Source organism: Elgaria multicarinata, chromosome 19, assembly GCF_023053635.1.
Source record: "Elgaria multicarinata webbii isolate HBS135686 ecotype San Diego chromosome 19, rElgMul1.1.pri, whole genome shotgun sequence".
Taxonomy (NCBI): domain Eukaryota; kingdom Metazoa; phylum Chordata; class Lepidosauria; order Squamata; family Anguidae; genus Elgaria; species Elgaria multicarinata.
The window spans coordinates 6,640,433-6,661,837 of record NC_086189.1 but is presented as its reverse complement, the minus strand read 5'-3'; the positions used below and the strand labels follow the sequence as shown (position 1 = coordinate 6,661,837).

The window sequence follows — 21,405 nt, the reverse complement described above, 5'->3', positions numbered from 1 at the left end:
ACAGATCAGCTGCCTCTTGAAGGCCTCTAGGGTGGGAGAGGTCTGCAACCTCCCTAGGTAACTGGTTCCAGTCTTCACATGAAGGACAGACACATACACACATCCCAAGCAGAGATCCTCACAAATGACGTTCACATTCGACCCAGATGCCTGACCAATGCTGGTCCCTGGCTGACAGCTGGTGGGCCACTGTGTGAACAGAGTGCTGGATTAGATGGACCCTTGGTCTGATCCAGCCTCAGGGCACTTAAGTTCTTATGCTATATGTTCCCAACCCACCCATCCCTTTTTATTTTGCCTGGGCAAAACTGGGCATCTTCAGTTATTTTATTTAAAACACCGATTACCCGCCTTCCCAAAACACAACACAGCTTCAAAAAGAACACCACAAAACATGCTAAGCCAGGGGTCCCGAACCCCCGGGCCACGGACCGGTCCCGTTAGGAACCGGGCCGCGCAGGTGAGCTGCTTTCACCCCCCACCCCCACCCCAGCGTACCTGGGCGCAGGGCACCATCTCGCCTGCCCAGCCGAAGCGAAGCCAGGACGCTGGGGTGGGGTGGGGGGCAGGGGAGGCTTCCCAAAACCATCCCCTCAACCCCCCCCCCAAGTCCGTGGAAAAATTGTCTTCCACGAAACCGGTCCCTGGTGCCAAAAAGGTTGGGGACCGCTGTGCTAAGCCATGGTGGTTAAGCATTTTGAGCTAAACATTATGGCTTAGAGTGTGGTGTGAACTATTCCTAAGCATTGTGGATACATAACCACGATTCAAACACACTCACTAACCATTTGCTGCTAAAGGGTTAGCGGCCTAACCACGGCTTAGTGCGTCGTTTGAACAGGCCCATTGTGTCTGAGATGTCATCTGCCGGGCAGAAAAGACGAAGCCATGTCGCTCCGCCAACACATGCAGACTAGTACCACCCTGGGTGTGCATCTGAACAGGTCACTTGTCAAGAGGCCTTCTGTGGCATGACCCCACAGTTCTGTCCCCTTAGGTATGTCTGGCTTTGTGTGTCTAGTGAGTGCAGAATGTTGGACTGAGTGGGTGTGGCTGATGATGTTGTGGAAGGGGGAGAGGAGTATAAATGGGGGGGTTAGTTGGTTGTGAGTGGGGAGTGTCAGTTAGGATTGTCAGTGGTGTGGAGGGTGAAAGGAGGTAAGATTTGAAGAGACTTAAGATTACTGTTGTTATTATTAAAACTAGTAGATTAAGCAGGTTAACTTGAATTTGAAGTAACTAAGACCTGTTAAACAAAAATAAACATTTTATTTTGTTACCTCAAACCACGTGTCTGCTTGGCTTTATCAACTGCTCTGCAGTTCCTATTGTAAATACCTAATATATAACCTTCAGCTTATTACATCCACAGTAAAACCTTTTCAGATTCTAGCCTTTACCCTCTCACATGAGGGAAAGGTTGTGTTTTACCCTACCCTCGGGTCGTTCAAGTGGTGGCGCTTGGCTTGAGGAGGGTTTGTGTGCGACAAGGCCTGGTGTGGGAGGCCTGTGTGGCGACACCTTCTGTATGCTATTCTGGGACTGTAAGGCGCTCTGTCCGTAAGACATTGTTCACAATCATTTCTATGAAGTAACGTGTTTCCTTCAAACTCATCAGGTGTGCAAACGCAGCGCCTTCCCCTTTGGCTCCACAGCGTCCCACGAGGTCGATGCAGAGCCTCAGTCGGAGGCCAAACTCCGGGTCAATCAGGTGATCTTCAGAACCAGGACGCCTTCTTTTTGCAAAGCCCTCTGTTCCTGCCCCCGTTGCTCGGTTCCTTAGTGTGAAATTAACAAGATGCAGCACAAAGCTAACTAGGGCCGAGAGAAATGGGAGCAGCATGAGCCTAGCTAGCAAATTGTAGGGAGGTTGCCAATGGAAATGAGTGGGGGTGGGTGGGTTTTCACTTCAAAAGATATTCTTAAAAATGTGGCAGGTGTTTATTGGTAAATTTTAGTTACTGCCAAACCTAGAAGCTTTATATGTTGAATAATGCAAGCAAGAGGAGGGGAGCAAGAAACCATTATTTATTCGCCGCTGAGTAAATGTATGTAACTAACCAATATTTTTGCCAACAGGATACTGTAATCAAGGGGGAAAATAGCTGGGTCCTCTGGCATAATTATATTTTGCTGCAAGTCATTTTCTCTTGGAGGTCTGAAGCGGCAAGCGACAGCTTCCCCCAGGCGCTTGGCATGACTGTTCCCAAGCACACTACAATAGTAACAATCACAGCAGCAGCAGCAGAGTGCTCCAGCCAGACTCAAGCACATCCAGTTTTGCAGGGTGGGGGTTTCTGCAGCGGCCGCCTTCAAAAGCAGCCTAAAGAAGAAAAGAACCAGGAACACCCTCCCAGCTGCCCCTGCAATCCACACACCTGCACGCCGGAGCATTTGTTACAACAGCTTTGTTAATGTTTCCTAGGGGGAGGGGTTGGGGGGAGGAAGAAGAAACAGCCCTGCAACAGAACCTAGCTCATGTACATGGTATTCTCACAGAAAATGCTCTGAGATCAAAAGCAGCCTGCTACCCATACTCTGACCCAGTCCCCATTTAATGGTGGCAATACCTAGGTTATTTAACCCAGCAATTGCCAAGGACTAGTGTTGTGCATGAGCCATTTCTGATTTCACCTAACAACCCAGGAATGCCCCATTCCTGGGTTGTTTCATGACATGCAGATCCAGAAACTATGGGTTAAACCAATACTGAGTTAACCCAGCAATTGCCCATGGTTTGTTGTTGGGTTAACTCTGAGTTGTTTAACCCATAAACAACCTGGAGTTTCCAGGTTCACATGTCATGAAACAACCCAGGAATGGGGATTTCCTGGGTTGTTGATTGAAATTGGAAGTGGCTTACCTGCAGCACTCGTCCCCAGCAATTTCTGGGTTATACAACCCAGGAATTGCTGTTGTTATGTGCTTATTTGGTCTCTTGAGTCTAGGTGCCAAAGGATTCACATGTATGTACAAACTACAGAAAAGGAATGCTTCTTGGTAATGCTGTGAGCTTCGTTTTTGTAGAATGGTTGCCTTTGCAACAACATCAGTTACAGCAGTGATCTCTTATTGATAGCAAATAAAGTGAGGACAGATGTAGTAATTTTGGAGCACTTATGATAGGCTCTTCACCCACACTATGAACCCTGTTTACCTTACAAAAAATCTTTGCCCCATGGAGGTATGTGTGGGTGATTTCACTGATGCTAGCCAATAGGCATCTCAGTCTCAACACAGTCAGATGAGAGATAGGTTTTCCCCAGGTTGGGACTGAAGCCACACTGAAAGCCTGCAAAGCAAAACCATGGTTTTTCCCCCCGTCCGAGCTCAACCCAAGATGGAAAAAATGTACCTGTGTTTTGAAGGTGTCAAAGGCTCCATTAAGTTCCTTATGCCGGTCTTAAAATGTTTTATCTGTGTTCATCCTAGGAGTCCAGCATGAGGCGTATTCACTGCTTAGGGATTTTATTATATTTGGTGGTATATAAATACCACAAATGAATAAATAAATGAGTAAATATAGGAGCAATTTCAGCCACTAGGCCCCAGCAGGCCAAATGAAAAACCGGAGAAAGTTGCAAGGGGCATCTGGAGTTATAAACACAACCCCGTGGTTGGGAGGTAGGGGAGCAGAGGCCATCCAGAATTTGACCAAACTGGCACTTCAGCAAAAAGATGCTACAATGAAGTTGCAGCGAGGGGGGGGGGGGGAACCAGGACTGCCACATCCCATGCTGCAAAAATCCGAAAGTTATTGACTACAATACTATCTTGCAAATCAACATAATGGAAGTCACAACAGGAACAGGTGGAAAACAGCAAAGCACCTACACAGTTTGAGGAGAGGAACTCAAAATAAAGGAAGTTCCTTATCTCCTTCTGAGTGTGAGTGTGTGTGTGTTATTCCATGAGCGGGAAATATAAAAATATTCCATAGGAACATATGTTAGAGAACCTTTCAAGATCTGTACTATTAAATCAGGCCATGAAAAATTGGTATGGACTGGGGACTTAATATGCACACATACACACAGATTTTTGACAGATCTAAACACCTTAAAATTATTTCTTAAAATACTGACATCTTTAAAACTTTAGACTTGTGAGATGCACATTTAAAGAAAAACACAATAGTCTTACCAGCAGTAGTCCAAGAGGTGCGGGGGCAGAACAGGGATGTAAACGTGTTGCCAAAACATTGGGTAAAGCATAGCTGCAGAGCCGTGGATACAGGCCGTTAACTGAAAGGCAGAAAAGCGACACCGTCAGCACATGTGTACACAAGAGACAGGAACCTTCCCCATGACCTGTCAGGAAGTTCAAGATGGAGAGTGTGGGTCCTCTTGACTGCACTGTCTCTATGGCTGCCTGGATCTCAAGAACGCACAGGGAGCACTGTTCTTGCTGCCTGTCCCATTGCTAATGAACCCCCTTCATCTCAGGAGGCAGGTAAAGTGTCGTATGGGGACTATGACCTTCCTGGGTTCGCACAATCGCAGCAGCCCACCATGGCTTGTTTAAGCTATGGCGGGTTGCGATGTGTGCTGGGCAGGTTTTGAATATCCAAGCTGCAACTGCAGCTTGTCGGGCTGTCCCAACCAGCAAGGGTGGGTTGTAGACCTGGCTAACAAACCGCCCAGAACCCCTAAACAGACCAAGGGTTCCAGGTGGTTTGTTAAACACATCAGCAACCGACCCTTGCCAAATGCAGATGATACGACAAGCTGCAGTTGCGGCTTGAATATTCAAAGCGGCTGGCCCATTGTAGTTTCAATAAGCATCTGAGATGCTTGATCGTGTGAACAGGTCCTTTGGTAGTAGAATGTGACTTCATACCCTCTGTGATATTAAGCGAGGCTAGGTTGGCTCCCTCTCTGCTGCCCTTCTGCCAGCAGAAAAGTTGTCAGTTTGCACAATTGCCACAGCCACCCAAGGCTTATTTAAACCAAAGTGGGTTGCGGTGCATGCTGGAAGCCATTTTGAATATTCAAGGCATGTTGGGTAGTCGCCCTGGCTTATCTTGTCATGCAAACCCAGCGAGGTTGGCTTATTATGGGGTTAAATGATAAGCCATGGCTACCCATCACTGCAGCTTGAACATTGAAAATGGCGGCTGGCGTACTGTAGTGATTCTAAGCATTCTGGAATGTCATTTTCTGTGCTGCTGGATCATGACCAATCTCAACATGCTATAAGGAGATAGTCAGAGATTTGGAAATGCTCTAGAGGAGAGCAGAACATCTCTGAACCGTGGTACAGGAAAGAAAGAATAAAAATAGATTTCACCATTTGCTTTTTGAAAAACAGATTCCCCCCCCCCAACTTTTCTTTTCTTCCCCCACAAATACACCCAGGGAAAAGGCGGACATACATGACCAGTGTAATCCTATAGTGGGTTTTGTGTGTGTGTGTGTGTGTGTGTGTGTGTGTGACTGATATACAAACACATCTGTGTGAAAGCCAGAACTGGCCAGAGAAACATTGTATTTGTTAGAATGGCTAAAATACAATACAAAGCAGTAGCGGAACCACACCTTCACAACACAAAATTCACTAATGCATTCTTGGATAAAATCTTTAAGCATCTATCAAGGCTTATTTATGCCACTGAATACAAAAAAGGGGCCTGTTAACAATAGTTCACAACAAGGGGTACGATCCTCACCTTACGCACAAGAGACTTTGGCAATGCAGCTCTCCTGCTAGGAGAAATGGGAGTGGGGTACAGAATGAGAAAGGGGGATCAAGCAGCTAATGGCCTGTGCACTGAATGTGTTCCTTAATTCACCACCCCCTCTCCTTTGTGGCTATAAATACCGGCTTTCTTACTATGGTGGAAAATTAATCTATTTGAATAATAAAAGCTTATTGTTGATTTATTCTGCACCTTATTCAGTGGCTTGGTAAACTCAGCAGAAGGTTATATTAGAATTTAACCCCAAACTAGCAAATGCCAAAAATCCCTGTTTCAGGTGATGAAAAGGACACAGATTGTGCTTCAGATTAACAATAAGGCACTGACATGATGCCACACACACACACACACACACACACACACACACCTAATGCGTTAGGAGGAAGTGAACAAGAAACAGCAAAGTCACTCTCACGGAAGGTAGTATTCGAAATGGTACATTCTATCAGCAGTTTCTAAATTAGAAGGCCAATGATTGCATTAGCTTAGGGCTAGAGTGGGGATTTCATGAAATTATGTGCCTACTACAAAACACCACCCTCCATTTCAGCAAGTTTTAACGGGAGAATTGCAAAGAGGTACACAAATGGTTGCAGAGCATCTCCTCACATTCAGAGTGAAGGCAGGAAACAACGCCTTCGTTCTGAATTGTTTTGTAATTGCTTTAGATTTGGCTATGTGACAACATGATGAAGCCTATTCAGAGAGACAGCAATGGCAACGCCTCCTAACTTTCCTTGAATTGGTTCAAAATATCCCTGTTTATTGTGTAACTGAGGGGGGGGGGGGGAGAGAGATAAAAGAAACAGCAACAGGGAATAAAATAACTTAGCAGGGTACAGTGAAAGACAGTGGGAGGATTCTTAAGTCCTGTGAAATCCCTTGTCCTTAAAAAAGAAAAAAATTGCACACATATATTCAGGAGAAATCTAATTTCTGTACAGATAGTCTAACCAGACGGAGAAATTATCCAGATTCTGTTTGTGTATCTACATGCGAGTTTCAAACAAAGCCAGCTTCTCCTACTACTAAGAGAAAATTATAGTTCAATTGATCTTGAAAGTCAAAAAAGAGGGATGGAAATGAGGATGGATAAGGATGTGTAACAGAAGATACCCAAAGATAACCTAGTTAAGGGGATCTGTTTCGCAGCATCAGGTTTTGATTTCCATTTCGAGCAGAGCTGGACGGGGTTTCATGGGTATGCTGGCAACTGTTCCTTGATCGAGTGTTCTGCCCTCTTTGCTCAGGTGAGCAAACTTCCTAGCTGATAACCAGATTGAGCTGGGGACATCTCTGGACCGGATACCTCAAAGAGCCCAGAGAAGGATCTCACACTCTCTCTAATTTCCCCTGAATTTTGTGTTTCAGTTAGAAACTCTGGGCAGGGCTAAACTTGAAAGAGCAACACCGAATTGGCCAGAACCTAGATAAGACTAAGAAATTTAAAGCAAAGAGGCTACTGAGGAAACCCTGGCACTCGCCCTGAAGACACAGGTCCGCAGCTTGGGTGTATTTCTGGATTCAGCCCTGAGCCTGGACGCCCAGGTTTCGGCGGTGGCCAGGAGTGCATTTGCACAGTTAAAGCTAGTGCGCCAGCCGCGCCCGTTCCTAGAGATGTCGGACCTGGCCACGGTGACACATGCCTTAGTTACATCCCAACTGGATTACTGTAACATGCTGTACGTGGGGCTGCCTTTAAAGAGTGTTCGGAAATTCCAGCTGGTTCAAAGAGCTGCAGCAGGGCTGGTTACAGGGAGCAGACAACTTCCCTGTTAAAACAGCTCCACTGGCTTCCAGTCTGTTTCCGAGCACAATTCAAAGTGCTGGTTATGACCTATAAAGCCCTATATGGCTCAGGTCCAGGTTATTTGAAAGACCGTACTCTCCCTTATGAGCCTGCCCGTGCTTTGAGATCTTCTGGAGAGGCCCTTCTTTCAGTCCCGCCATCTTCACAGGCGCGCTTGGTGGGAACATGGGAGAGGGCCTTCTTGGTGGCTGCCCCGGTGCTCTGGAACTCTCTTCCCAGGGAAGCTAGGCTGGCTCCTCCTTGATGGGCTTTCGGAAGCAGGCTAAAACTTGTTTGTTCCAGCAGGCCTTTGGAGAATAATCTGGCCCTTCATCTATGTTAAGGACTTGTAAAATTGTTTATGTTTTAATACTGTAATTTTGTTTTTTGGACATTTCTTTTCCTAGGTTTAAAATGTATATGTTTTTAAATTTTGTAAGGCCGCCTTGAGGCCCAGTATTAGGCAAAAGGCGGGATACAAATAAATATAATAATTCCTCCTTCTCTTCCTAAACCACTACATATATTGTTGGCACACGTAGCAGCGCCACCACAGGCAAGAGTGAATGTCAGGCCTCTGTCCCATTTTACGTCTTATCCGGTCCCAGCTGGGAACTTCTTAGAGTTGCCAAATCTAGCATTAAATATTTATGTTAGGAAAGGTTAAGGAACCGGACCTCTCAGCTCAATGAACGAACTTAATTGCATTTCCTCCAAGCATGGGACGGCTGCTATCTTGCATAGTTGTAGAGTTGAGATGCTGTTGCAGAGAGTATGCTAATTTTATTGACCTAACAGGTCAGAGAATCTAAAGTGGTAAGTACCAAAGCAAACATGTTAACAATCCTGGGCTGAGCCTGTCTAAGAATCCGTTTCCAAACAGTGGGTCTATTAAACGTGACATATGGGCCATTATCTCTTTGCAAGGTCCTCCCCACAGAGTTACATGACATTCTGGAAGGCTTGCTTTTCTAGAACCTGGCTTCAACGAACAATGTTTTATTGCATCCAGTTATCCAAGAACACAAGATTCTTAATTGAAGTATTAATCAATGTAAAAAGGAATCTCTGTGCGTATGATGGTAATATTAATCTGGGATTAATATTACACCATTAATCTGGGAAAAGGTGAACATAATTTTGCATTCCATCATGCACATGAATGGTGAATCCCTCACCTTGGTTACTCATGGGCAGGGGGGCAATCTCTTCTTGTATGATAGTAACAGTTAGTTCCCCTACCCCCATATCCCCCCAAATATACGACCCAACATACACATTTATCACAGGCCTCATTGTTAATAATAAGACAGTCTGAAAAATGGCAGACTGTCAAAGGTTGAAAATGAGATTGGCCCCATGGTGCAGCCTCCTGCAGCTGCAGCCTCCTGAGCAGGGGGTTGGACTTGATGGCCTTGTAGGCCCCTTCCAACTCTGCTATTCTATGATTCTATGAACTGATCATCCTCAAAGGGCACGGACCACGCTGCATGCCTAAACAACGGACCCCTTCCATGGGTCCTACTACCATCATAGAGTCATAGAATAGTACAGTTGGAAGGGGCCTATAAGGCCATCAAGTCCATCAGTGGAGAAGCCATTTCTCCTTCTTTGGCTTTACTGCTGTACCTGCATTTTATGGGTCTTTCGCCAAATTTGTTGGATTGTATTTGTAGAGAGTGTTAACAAGGGCAAATCGTCAAAGTCTAGAGGCACGATTCCTGACACCTGGTTGATAGATGTAAGGAGCACACAATGCAACTCAGAGAGCCAGTGTGGTGTAGTGGTTAGAGTATTGGGCTGGGACTTGGGAGACCTGGATTCTAGTCCCCACTTGGCCATGGAAATCCACTGGATGACTTTGGCCCAGTCGCTCACTCTCAGCCTAACCGACCTCAACTGGGTTTCTGTGAGGATAAAATAGAGGGGAGGAGGACCAGGTAAGCCAATTTTGGGTTCTTTGCAAGAAGGGAAAAGGCAGGATATAAGTGAAATAATAAATATAAGTAAAAATAAACGAAGACAAAATGAAAGGAAAAACCAACAGCAGCAGCTTTCTCGAGGCTGGGTGACATTCAGTATCCATTAAGTGTTAATTGGTCTATGTCTGTCCTCACTAACCCAAGGCCTTGCTTAACTTTCCCACATTGATAGCTTTTTTAAAAAAAAAACAGTTTCAGCACAATGAACATCCCCACTACAACAGGTCCTCCCACCCACCCCACACATTTCCTAGACATTTCCTCTTGTAACAACCCCAATTCAGGCCCATTGTGTGTGAAGAAGAGATTGCAGGTCATGGTCAGGACGCTGGTTCAAGAATTATCTGTGCTCAGTCAGTTTCTGGCCACAGGATCTTGGCTTGCACAGCACACAAAATGAAGCAACTGGACGCCTATAGCCACCACTTACGAGAACGGTCGCTCCAATCTTTCCTGGCACATTTAAGAAGAGGGGAAACAGACACGGCCTTCCTCCCCCTGCACAAGCACTGCCCACAAACTAGACAGGACTTCAAATTAACGTAGAAGGAGAAATAGGGGAAGGAAAATATGAACACAACCCAGCCTGTGAACGAGCTGCTTTAGGAAAAAGCAAATGAAAGCCTGTAATTCCTAGAGTACTTTCAAGAGGCCCAGAAAGCAACAAGCCCCCCTGAAGTCCTCGTGCCCTTCCCCTTTTATAAAAATGTGGTTTCGATTCAGGCACACATGACATGAGTAACATTCTAAGCAAGGAAGCTACGGAGCACACAATTTTGCCCAAAGCCTGTGCAAACCCTCCAGGCTAACTTGCTTTGCCTGTTCACCAGAACATGCCAGAATTTAGGCACAGTGTGTGCATTACTTGGAGATTGGTCTTAACGCTCACCTCTTCCCTTCTCTCAACAGGTGTTGGTCTCTCTTACTTCTTAACTCCAACCCAGTTTGTTTCCCCTTTTCCTACCACCTGTTCTTTCTGGATCTCTATAATACAGTTGCAATATCATACAATCAAGATCAGACAATGTCACTTAGAAGCTAGATAATAGCGTGTAGCAACACAGAGGCTTCAGAAAAACACCTTTCAACTATTTAAGTCCACAGCGTTAGGGAGAAAATATTTCATTCACCATTTGTGAAGGAAAAACACAAAACAAAATACCCAATCAATATCCATTTACAGAACAAACAGGAAGCAAAACTTAATATTTTCTTCTATTTTTTTTTTAAAAAAGCACAAGCTTATTGACTGCTAAAACCTTGAAATACACAGATCTAAACTTTGAACTAAATCAAGCTGCAGTGTTGTGCTGTTGTTGTTTTTTAAGTAATGATATGGGGCCATTTTTAGAGCAGATGGTCCTTTGAGTGTGTTGCAGCTTTCATCTCTCAGGTACTTGATGGACCCTAAGTAGCATTACAGCTGCATCCTTATCAAACAAAATTGCAAAAAATATGGCTCTTATCATCCGCCATCAGAGTTCATCAAGAGAAGGTCACAAGGAGATCCATCTGAAAGCATCGTTTATCAATTTTTGTTAAAAAAAAAAAATCTATCTATACGCTGCACAAAATAGGCCATTGCTAACGCCACATAAATGTTATTACAAAGCACCTGCACAAAAAGGAAAAACTTTGTACTTCAAAGGGCAAGAAGCTGCCGTGAAGCCCCCTATATCCAGAGAGAGTTCTGTCAAACTCCAATATGCTACTGAGGGTGCAGTTAAAACACATTCGAAACTTGGCATGTTTCCACCAGTCTTGGCAGCAAGCAGATCTGGAGCACTCAGCCTAGGCAGGAAATAGGCTGGCAGGAGCGAGGAATTTATTTATATATGTATTTATTCATTACATTTATATACCGCCCCATAGCCGAAGCTCTCTGGGCGGTTTACAAAAGTTAAAAACAATTTATTTATTTATTTAGAGCATTTTTATCCCGCACCTCAGCCAAAAGGCTCTCGGAGCGGCTTGCAATATATCAATAAAGAAGACAGTCCCTACCCTCAGGCTTACATTCTAAAAAAAGACATGACACACAAGGGAAAGTGGATGGGGAGGGAAGAGGGAGAAAATAAAAAGACATTAAGGAGACTGCTTAGGCTGGTGGGAAGGCCCTGCTCCGTCCTCTCATCTCCCAATGGAGGGGCAAACCAACAGCTCCTTCTTCCCCACAAGGTGAAGATGGCAGTTAGCCCTGTGCGGGGGGGGGGGGTGTGTCCAACATCCAAAAACAATGAACATTAAAAACAAATATACAAAAATTTAAAAGCATAGAAACAGCAATATCCATTTCAAACTGCTATTCTGGGGTCAGTTAAAAACTCAGCGTATGTTGTTAACTGCCTGGGAGAAGAGAAAAGTCTTGACCTGGTGCCGAAAAGATAACAATGTTGGCGCCAGGCGAGCCTCATCGGGGAGAGCGTTCCACGATCGTGGGGCCACCACTGAAAAGGCCCTCTCCCTTGTTGTCATCCTCCGAGCTTCCCTCGGAGGAGGCACTCGGAGGAGGGCCTTAGATGTCCCACAACTAGTTCTGAGACACAGGCAAGCACTATTTTCAATTTGTCTTCATCTCAACTGTCTCCTCAACTGTCTCCTACATTCCCTCCAAGGTGGTGTGCACTGGTTTCTGTTGTGGTTTGCATTTATATCCCACCTATTTTCCTCCAAAAGAAGGGAATAATAATAATAATAATAATAATAATAATAATAATAATAATAATAATATATTTATTTGTTACCCGCCTCTCCCTCCGGATCATTCCATTTTATCCTAATTACTTCAAAGGCACCCGAAGAAAAGTTCACACAGTACTCTAATCCAGGGCAAGGCAACATTTTGGGGCCCGTGGGCACATCTGGTGATTTGAGAAACTGTCCTGGACACCACCACAAAATGGGCGTGACGCAGATGAATGCGTCGGCCTGCTGCCACCTTCCATCTTCTGCTGCTAAGAATGACGCTGAATCCCACGTGTGGCTCGGATCTATTCATGGGAAAAGAAGACTGGAGCAGCAGCTGGGAGTCCTCACTATGCTTTCAAGCAACCCCAGCAGCCAAAAAGAAAATGTATTAACAATAAATAAATAAAAAGTAGGAGGGGTAGCGACCTCGTGGGCCTGAAGAAAGGTGTCCAAAGTCACACTGCTGCCCGCTGGTGCCACTTTGCCTATCCCTGCTGTAACCGCTACACTATACAACCTCTTCACTTCCCAGGTCTATACAGATTGGCCCACTGGCCTTTTGAGTTGCTCCTCTAGAGAGCCTCAAAAGAGGTTTCCCGCGCATTGCCTCCCTGTCAACTTACAGTGCTCAGCTTGCTGCAGCAAATGAGGATCCGGCGTTCATACAGCATACTGGCGTAGAGATGCAGCATGTTGTTCACATCCACCGCTACAAAATACTCAGTCAAATTTCTCTAAGGAGGAAGAAGAAACAAAGAACTTTGTTAAACTGTGAAAACCAAAAAAGGGGATTGGGTAAGTGGCCCTCAGAGTAGCTGTTGTCATTCTGGTGCATAATGTTGCAAGCAAAGATGCTGACAGCAGTATAGGATTTGAGACAGGGAATTAATGGAGTGCCTCTCCCAGCATGAACCTGCCCGTACACTATATGGATCATCTAAGATGTCTCCTCAAGATGTCTCCTCTGAGGGAAGCTCGGAAGGTAGCAACAAAGGTAGCAACAAAGGTTATGGCCTTCTCAGTGGTGGCCCCCAATTATAGAATGATCTCTCTGATGAGGCCTGCCTAGTGCCAACATTGTTCTCTTTTTGGTGTCAAGCGAAGACCTTCCTCTTCTCTCAGGCATTTGGCAGCATACGTTGGAGGTTTTAATCAGGACAGGGACTTTTCTTATTGTTGACTGTTCAACATTATTTTAGAGAGATATGTCTCTGTGTGTGCTATGTGTTTATATGTTTGAGTGTAAATGGTTTTATAATGGCTCAGTTCAGACAACAGTGGTTCTAGAACTCCACGGTGGAGTTTTTACACCACCATTGAGAAATGTGTTGTCTGGCGGCAAAACTCATGTAACAATGGAGGAGTTTTTGTGTGTGGAAAATACTCCATTCTGAATATCCACGCTGTGCAGAGGAGAGTTCCTGCACAACCATTGCATTGGTGTTGCGTGGAGGGCAATGTGTAGTTTTCCGTTACATTGAGTTGACTTTTCCCACTGGCTACAGAGTTCCCTGGCAAGAGCAGCAAAAGGAGTGAGTGCCGCTCTAGGAGAGCCACCAGGATTGTTCTTTCACAGCAATGGCTGATGGGATACCATCGGGAGGACCAGGGGGAGGAGAGAGAGCAGAGGAGTTGTCAATCAAACATTAGCGTTGCCTTTTACTCAACTCCACGGTAGCCCACAGTCACATAACAGTAGAGCTAGAACATGTTGTGTGGTAAGTACCCTCTACAAACTCAACCATTGAGTGGAGTTTTCACACTGTGTAGAGAAACGCATTGTCTGAACTGAGCCTCTCTGTGTGCTGTGTGTTTATACGTTTGAATATAAATGGTTTTATGATGTGTTTTTAAGGTTTTAATCTTTGTAAACCACTCAGACAGCTTTGTCTATTGCAGCCTTCCTCAACCTGGGGCGCTCCAGATGTGTTGGACTACAACTCCCAGAATGCCCCAGCCTGGGGCATTCTGGGAGGTGCAGTCCAACACATCTGGAGCGCTCCAGGTTGAGGAAGGCTGGTCTATTGGGTGGTATAGAAATGTAATGAATGATTGAATTAATTAAGGGGTTACTGGTCTTATAGTTAATCAAACTAGCCTCACGTCTTGTAAAAGGCAAGGTCTGCCCACTGCTTGCGAGTAGTTTTCCTGTAAAAAACACACACACCAAAACATAGCAAGGGCCTGTGGTTGGCCTAAGATGCCATTTCTCAAGCCCCTCCAACTCTTCTTGGGGAGGTCTGCCCAACTCAAATGTGGAGCACAGGCAAGTGTCAACAGGCCCCGCCCCACTGACTTCGCAGAACTGTGCTGATTTATAGCAGCCAAGGACTGGGCTGCTGGGTTTCAAAGAAGCAGCTTCATAATAGAGTAATCAGGAATGACAGCTGAGCGGACAGCTAACCAAGCCAAGATGAATCACATGCTCAGGAGCTCAGCGAGCAGAACTTTTTATACATCACTATAAAGGTAAAGCGCAATCACAAGCAAGTGCATTAATAAAAGCACATTTAGGCTCATGATGAATTCAAGTGGGACCTTAAACCTTTAGAAAATGGAGTAAACGGGGGAAGACACAGACCCACATGCATACACCCCAAAAGATGACAAAGAGCAAATAGGATTTAGAATCACGGAGAAGCTCAGAGAGCCTATTAGCAGTTTTGACAGATCCAACGATAACTAAAAAAATAAAAAATAAAATAAAATCCAATACTTGGCCTGAGAAGTTTGCCAAGAAGCCTCACACTGTGCAGAAATATGTTCCACAGCTTGCTGTCCAAATACAAAGGGAAAGCTACAGACAAAAAATTAAGCATGGCCTTTGTAAAGATCGGTTGTGTTTTGTGTGTTGTTGTTGTTTTTAAGACACAACAAACGTGCACTGGTTAATAAAGGCTGTGTCAGCATATTGGTGTCACTCGGGTCTTATTAGACAGCTTGGGTTAGGAAGGGCACCATCACATCCAGGTAGAGAGGGAGGGGAGAGAAGAGAGAACAGATTTTTTTATTACTATCAAAAACCCTGTTCAATTGGCAAGTAGTTTTTTCCTGCAGTCCTTATCCCATCTGTGCTGATTAGCAAGATGTTTGTGTCTAAACAAAAGCCGTTTGGAAGCCGGTGCTGCTTCATGGCAGGACGTGGTGGTGGCAACAACCAAAAAAGCAGCACGTGGGGATGTCACTGCACGCTTGCCCAAGGCACTGTGGTATTGGCGGCAGAAAAGTCAATCACGCCACCCCTGAGGAAGATGGGACACAGTCCACTGGAAGTTCTCACTGAAAGAAAAGGGAGCTGCACAAAAGCCCTTATTTCAATGAGTCTTCTCCAAGAGAACCTCCCAGTGGATTGTGCCGTGGGCCAGACCCATCTCCCCGTCTCGGCACTCAACAGCAACAGCCTGAGGTGGCCATCTCACTCTGTCCCACGGCCAGGTTATCTCCATGCCATTACTACACACAGCTCAAGAACAAGGTGCCCTAAAGCAGCCATCCAAGATTTGTTGGACTGTAACTCCCATGAATCCCAGCCAACGTGGGTGACGGCCATGCCAGCTTGGAATTATGGGAGTTGCAGTCCAACACATCAAGAGGGTGCCGGGCTGGGGGAAGGCTGGCATTATTATTATTATTATTATTATTATTATTATTATTATTATTATTATTATTATATTTATTTGTATCCTGCCTTTTGCCCAATGCTGGGCCTCAAGGCGGCCTTACAAAGTTTAAAACATACATGGGGGTGGGGGGGGAACAAAACCATAAACGTTTAAAATACACAGCAAAATTATAAGACATTAACTTAGATGGAGGGCTAGATTATTCTCCAAAGGCCTGCTGGAACTAAAAAGTTTTCGCCTGCTTCCAAAAGCCCATCAAGGAGGGAGCCAACCTAGCTTCCCCAGGAAGAGAGTTCCAGAGCACCGGAGCAGCCACCGAGAAGGCCCTCTCCCATGTCCCCACCAAGCGCGCCTGTGAAGATGGTGGGACTGAGAGAAGGGCTTCTCCAGAAGATCTCAAAGCACGGGCAGGCTCATAAGGGAGAAGACGGTCTTTCAAATAACCTGGACCCGAGCCATAATGCGTGATGACAAGTTGATTTGGAGGTACAAGTCAAGCCAGGCCTCGCCCATGGCAGGAGGAGTTGAGGTTCGCAGCAAAAGAGTGCGCTGCTATGCTTGCCCAGGATGAATGAGCTGCACCCAGATGGAAAGCTTGGTAAAAAGGAGAGAGAGAAAAAGAAGTTGACAGAAGGAAATACAGGAAAAGAACTTGGCTGTTTAATGGGGATTTGATGAGCTTTTGGAGCTTTGTAAAAATTGCCTAAGCGTGACAGTGGTTCTCTGAGACACTGATGTAGCGACAAGTTGGGAGGTTTTATAAGAGTGTATTTCCCTTCAATAAAAAGCTGCTACTCCTGAGAGAGCGGGGATTAGCCAGAGTGCCGAGGGGCCAGCAAAGGCCACAAGGGAAGCAGGAAACACGTGCCCGGTTGTCTGAAAAGCTTGTGCTGCTTACATCTTAGCAGCAGCAATGGAAGTCGGTGGGTGCAAACCAAAAGGAGGTCCCCCAAAGCATCCCTGCCAATTTGTGATGCACACAGGGGCCATCCCCCGTAAGAAGAGGTCAAAGTGGGGCAGAGACGGCCTTCAAAAGGAGAGTATGCCAAGCTGTTGTGAGAAAAGGATATCACACACAGAGACCGCATGCAAGCACATGCTAAGTCAGGCACAGAAATTTAGAAGTCCACCATGCAAGGGAGCATGCAAAGATGGAAGACGCCCACCCTAGCTCCTTTACTCCATGTAGGGGAAGGATATGGGTAATGCACAAGAGTGAGCATCCTGTGTTGTTTGGCTAATGGAGAGGAGACCTCAGACCTTGCTATGGGGTGTACATCAGTTCCATGACACAGCAGCGCCACACGAAGAAAGGCCTGGCCTGGTAGTTGTGCATTTTTAAAAATTTTGTTTCAATCCATCTTTAGGAAAATGTTTCTTAAAGACCTGACTATGTCTAAAGCAGCTGGCTGAATCGCCTGTAATCATTATTGTTTCTCCCTGACTGGATGCTCTGCTTTTAGACTAGGGCTGGGATAGATCTCCAGATGTTTTGGACTTCAACTCCCAGAAGCCCTTGCCAGCATGGCCAATGGTCAGGTATGCTGGGTGTTGACATCCAAAACATCTGGAGATCTACCTTCTGCCCAGCCTTCAGGTCAGGTGTGGATGAAATGGGTCTAAAATGGAGGTTGGGCAGAAAGTCAATCTCCAGATGTTTTGGATGCCAGAGATGCCAGTATTTAAGATTTAAAGTGTGGACACTGATCTATATACTTGAGACTTGTAAATACGTTGCGGTTCGTTTTAACTGGTTGTTTTGATTTGAGGAGCCTCGTGTGGCGCAGAGTGGGAAGCGGCAGTTACTGCAGCCGAAACTCTCCCCACGGCCTGAGTTCGATCCCAGCGGAAGCTGGTTCTCAGGCAGCCGGCTCAGGTCGACTCAGCCTTCCATCCTTCTGAGGTCGGTAAAATGAGTACCCAGCTAGCTGGGGGAAAGGTAACTGTGACTGGGGAAGGCAACGGCAAACCACCCCGCTTCAAAGTCTGCCAAGAAAACATCAGCGAAAGCAGGCGTCCCTCTAGGAGTCAGCAATGACTCAAGTGCTTTGCACGGGAGGTTCCTTTCCTTTCGTTTTTTCCTTTGACTACTTTGCTTTGTTTTCATACTTTTTCTTACTTTGTAGTCTATTGCTGTTGGATTGTATTTTGTTATAATTTGTTGTATTTGTCTTATTGTTGTTAGCTGGCTTGGGCAGCATTTGGTGGAAAGGCAGGATATATATTTAACAAACAAAACAAACAGGGAAATGGAAAGTGAGAGAAGGTAAGAGCCCTCTTTTTCTAAAGCTAAACCAAAGGCATAATGGTTAAAGCAGTGGCCGTAGGCTCACTCTGTAGGAATTTACTGTTTCTGAGGTTTACTCAGTAGGAATTAAGTCTGACTAAATGCAGTTAAGCCTAGCCTAACTAAGCTAGAGATTTAGATCCCAGTCAAGGCTGACAGTTAAATCTCATTATAGATCTGATCTGTAACGAAGCTTGAAGGATCAATGTGTAGACTGTTAAGTCAAATGGTATGTCAGGTTCCACTTCCTGGGATTGCTCCACTCTTCTCCTTCATTCTTTGACCCTTTCCCAGGGCTATAAAAGCAGCTGCAAAACCTGACAACTTGGCTCAGAGGAATTTAAGTGACATGATTTAGTGTTCTTGGTCTTAAAGCTGTTGGCACAGAATCCTAGATATATCATGCAAGTACAGTATACTGCTGCTGCCACTACTGAACATCTTTGCATCAACTGTGTGCTCAGTACTGTACAAGTTGGAACACAATTAAGTAAGACGAAAACAAGACGAAGCTGGGGAGAACGGGAAAGTGATGAATATGGAGGAGGAACTGGCAGCAGAGCAAGAACATCGCAGCCAGCCTCTGCATTTGTTTTGCATTTTCTGCTCTTTGCTCCAAGATCCACACATGCAAAGCTGAATAAAAGTTTACAAAGCTATATTTTTTATAACGCCCATTGTTCTCTCCTTCTTCCCCCGTGGGCCGTCAGCATCCTCAAGGCAACTTTTTTGGACACGCCTCAAGGAAATCAACTTAGGCACCACCCCCTCATTCCCCAAGGCAACCCTACACATCACGCACTCTCTCTCTCTCTCTCTCTCTCTCTCTCACACACACACACACACACACACACTAAATGAAGATGCCTTCAACTACCAGACATCTCACCCTCCCTCCCCACAGGCTGAACATACAACTTTAAACTCCTTTCCAAGTCTTTCTGGCCCAAAGCCTTCAGTTTTTATAGCGGCCTTTGATTCACGAGCATTCAGAACGTCTACTGCTCAAATGTTATGGGAAGTTGACTCACACATTGGGACTCCTGCCAACCGGTGAAGAAGAAGAAAGCCTACATTTCTGAAACCAGCATGTGTGTGTGTGTGTGTGTGTAAACATGTGGTACTGAGCACAACCAGCCCACAAGAGCAGTTCTTACGCAGGAGGCTGGAGGAGCCTCCATTCCCTGCCATGCAATGGTCTATTTAGCGTGCACCTCAGTTTTCTCCACCTGCAAACTGAACCCACCACACTCAAGGGCATTTCTCTCTATGGAAAGAGAAACAGGTCATTTAACCTATAATGGGCGATTTTCGAACGGTCACCTGTGCAGTCACACCTATGAGCTTTGTGCCTGCACAGAGCATGTCTCTGCAGAGGCCACCAGAGAGGGAGGAAGCAGCAGCCAGGCCCCTCTCCACCGTGCCTGGGTCCAGCTCCAGCTGAGAGCCCCCTCCCTCCTGCTGCCAACTGTCTCTGCAGAGGCCACCAGAGAGGGAGGAAGCAGCAGCCAGGCACCTCTCCACCGTGCCTGGGTCCAGCTCCAGCTCAGAGCCCCCTCCTTCCTGCTACCAACTTTAACTGCTGAACTTTCCAATTAAGATTGTAGTGCCTGAGTTTGCTTTCCTTTTCCCTCTCCTCCTCCTCCCTCCCAATCCCCTTTCCTTTTGTGTCATGTCTTTTAGATTGTAAGCCTGTGGGCAGGGACTGTCAAGAAATACTTTTGTAAGCCGCCGTGAGAGCCTTTTTTGGCTGAATGGCGGCATAAAAATCCTTAAATAATAATAAAAAAATAGTTCCAGGAAATCATAGGAACATGCAGGGTGGATTGATTTAAATCAAGGTCATTTAAGATTTAAATCAGCAAGAAAACCAATTTTAATATTGAATTTAAATCGTGTCTCCCATTTATAATTGTTCATACATTTCCTAAACAATGGTGCTCATCTGTTAATTTACAGCTAAATGGGATATAATTTACACTGTTTCAGACTTACAACTAGGCCTTGCACCTCCTTGTTGCGCTGTATATATTTTGCATGATTTCCTTATTTATTTATTTTTACCCGTGTAGACAGTAACTTTAAATTATTCCCATAAGAGTCTTACGACCAATGCCTATGACAGTTTGAGAGATTAAATATGGGAATATAGGAACCTGAGGACAGGACACTGCTGTCTTCTCTGCCTCTTCCTACTGTTGTTCTTTCTTGCTTCACTCTCTGATAGCTCAACCCCATCCTCACAAAAGGAAAATAGCAGCTACATTCGCATGTAATGCTAAGCCATGGGTTATGTTAACCATAGTTTGTTGCTTTAGCTATGCATTGTCTTGCAGGTGGAGCAAATAAACCATGGCTTGTTTTCCCTATTTCTGGTTTGTTTTTCTCCTGTCTGTTTTGCCAGCATTCAGAGCAGTTTCATTTTCAGGCTGCTCTTGCTGAGCACCTCCATTTAAGGGCAGATATCAGTGCAAACAAGCCAGAGATAAGCCACAGTTCTCAGCTCAGATATCACAAGCCATAGTTTAAACATGCCAGACTTTGAACGCCGACAACATACCATGGCTTTTATTTATGGATTGTAACTAGTTATGGGTTTGTTGATTTGTTTGCAGGAATGGGTTCAGACACAACAACAAGCCAGATTTCAACAAACCATGCCATGGCTTAGCATTATGGGTGAACCAGGCTAAGGAAATGCCTGTGACTGACAGGCAGAAGTAAGGTCTGATATTCTTTGGGCTGACTAAAGCAGTTTGTTTTCACCATGAGAAAATGAAATGTCTATGTAGGTAGAGTGTAACTATTCATTTTGAGAAATGATCAAATATATCCTTTATTTATATCAAAAAGCCTCCGTTAATTCAATATATCTGATAGAGGCATTGATTCTACTTGTACTGCAGAACTGAGTTACAGCCCTTCCCCTCTCGCACTCAAACCCAGGAGCTTTTATTTATTTATTTATTTATTTATTTATTTATTTATTTATTCCATTTTTACACCTCCCAATAGCCGAAGCTCTCTGTTACATGTGCCCCTGCCAGTGAGGGGAGAGGTTTTACTTTTCTGAGCATGAACTCTGCAAGGAACGACTTTCTCTCTAGAGCAGGGAAGAAGGGCAGTTTGTGCAACTCCAGAGAAGACCATTCAAATATCAGTTACAGGGAAGGGACGTGTTTTTCTTCTGATGGACTCTGTCTAGCAACTTATGTGGGAGACCAGCAAACTGAGGCCACAAGACACAGGGACAGGTGTCCTCAAGAAAAAATGTTTCTGAGAATAGTTCTCCCAAAAGCAGCATCCAATGTATAATGCAGCCTTCTACAACCTGGTAC

The 21,405-nt window shown here is 45.2% G+C and overlaps 1 protein-coding gene across 4 annotated transcripts in view; it reads right to left on the bottom strand.

Moving 5' to 3' along the window:
• DENND1A (DENN domain containing 1A) overlaps positions 1-21,405 on the bottom strand; it is a 297,718-nt gene that overhangs the window by 112,900 nt on the left and 163,413 nt on the right. For all 4 annotated transcript variants that reach the window (XM_063144890.1, XM_063144892.1, XM_063144891.1 and 1 more), the window contains exons 9-10: positions 12,781-12,891; positions 4,144-4,244 (exon numbers count right to left, since the gene is read on the bottom strand). In XM_063144890.1, coding sequence (XP_063000960.1) covers positions 4,144-4,244; positions 12,781-12,891 — 212 coding nt within the window. The remainder of the gene's footprint in view (positions 1-4,143; positions 4,245-12,780; positions 12,892-21,405) is intronic.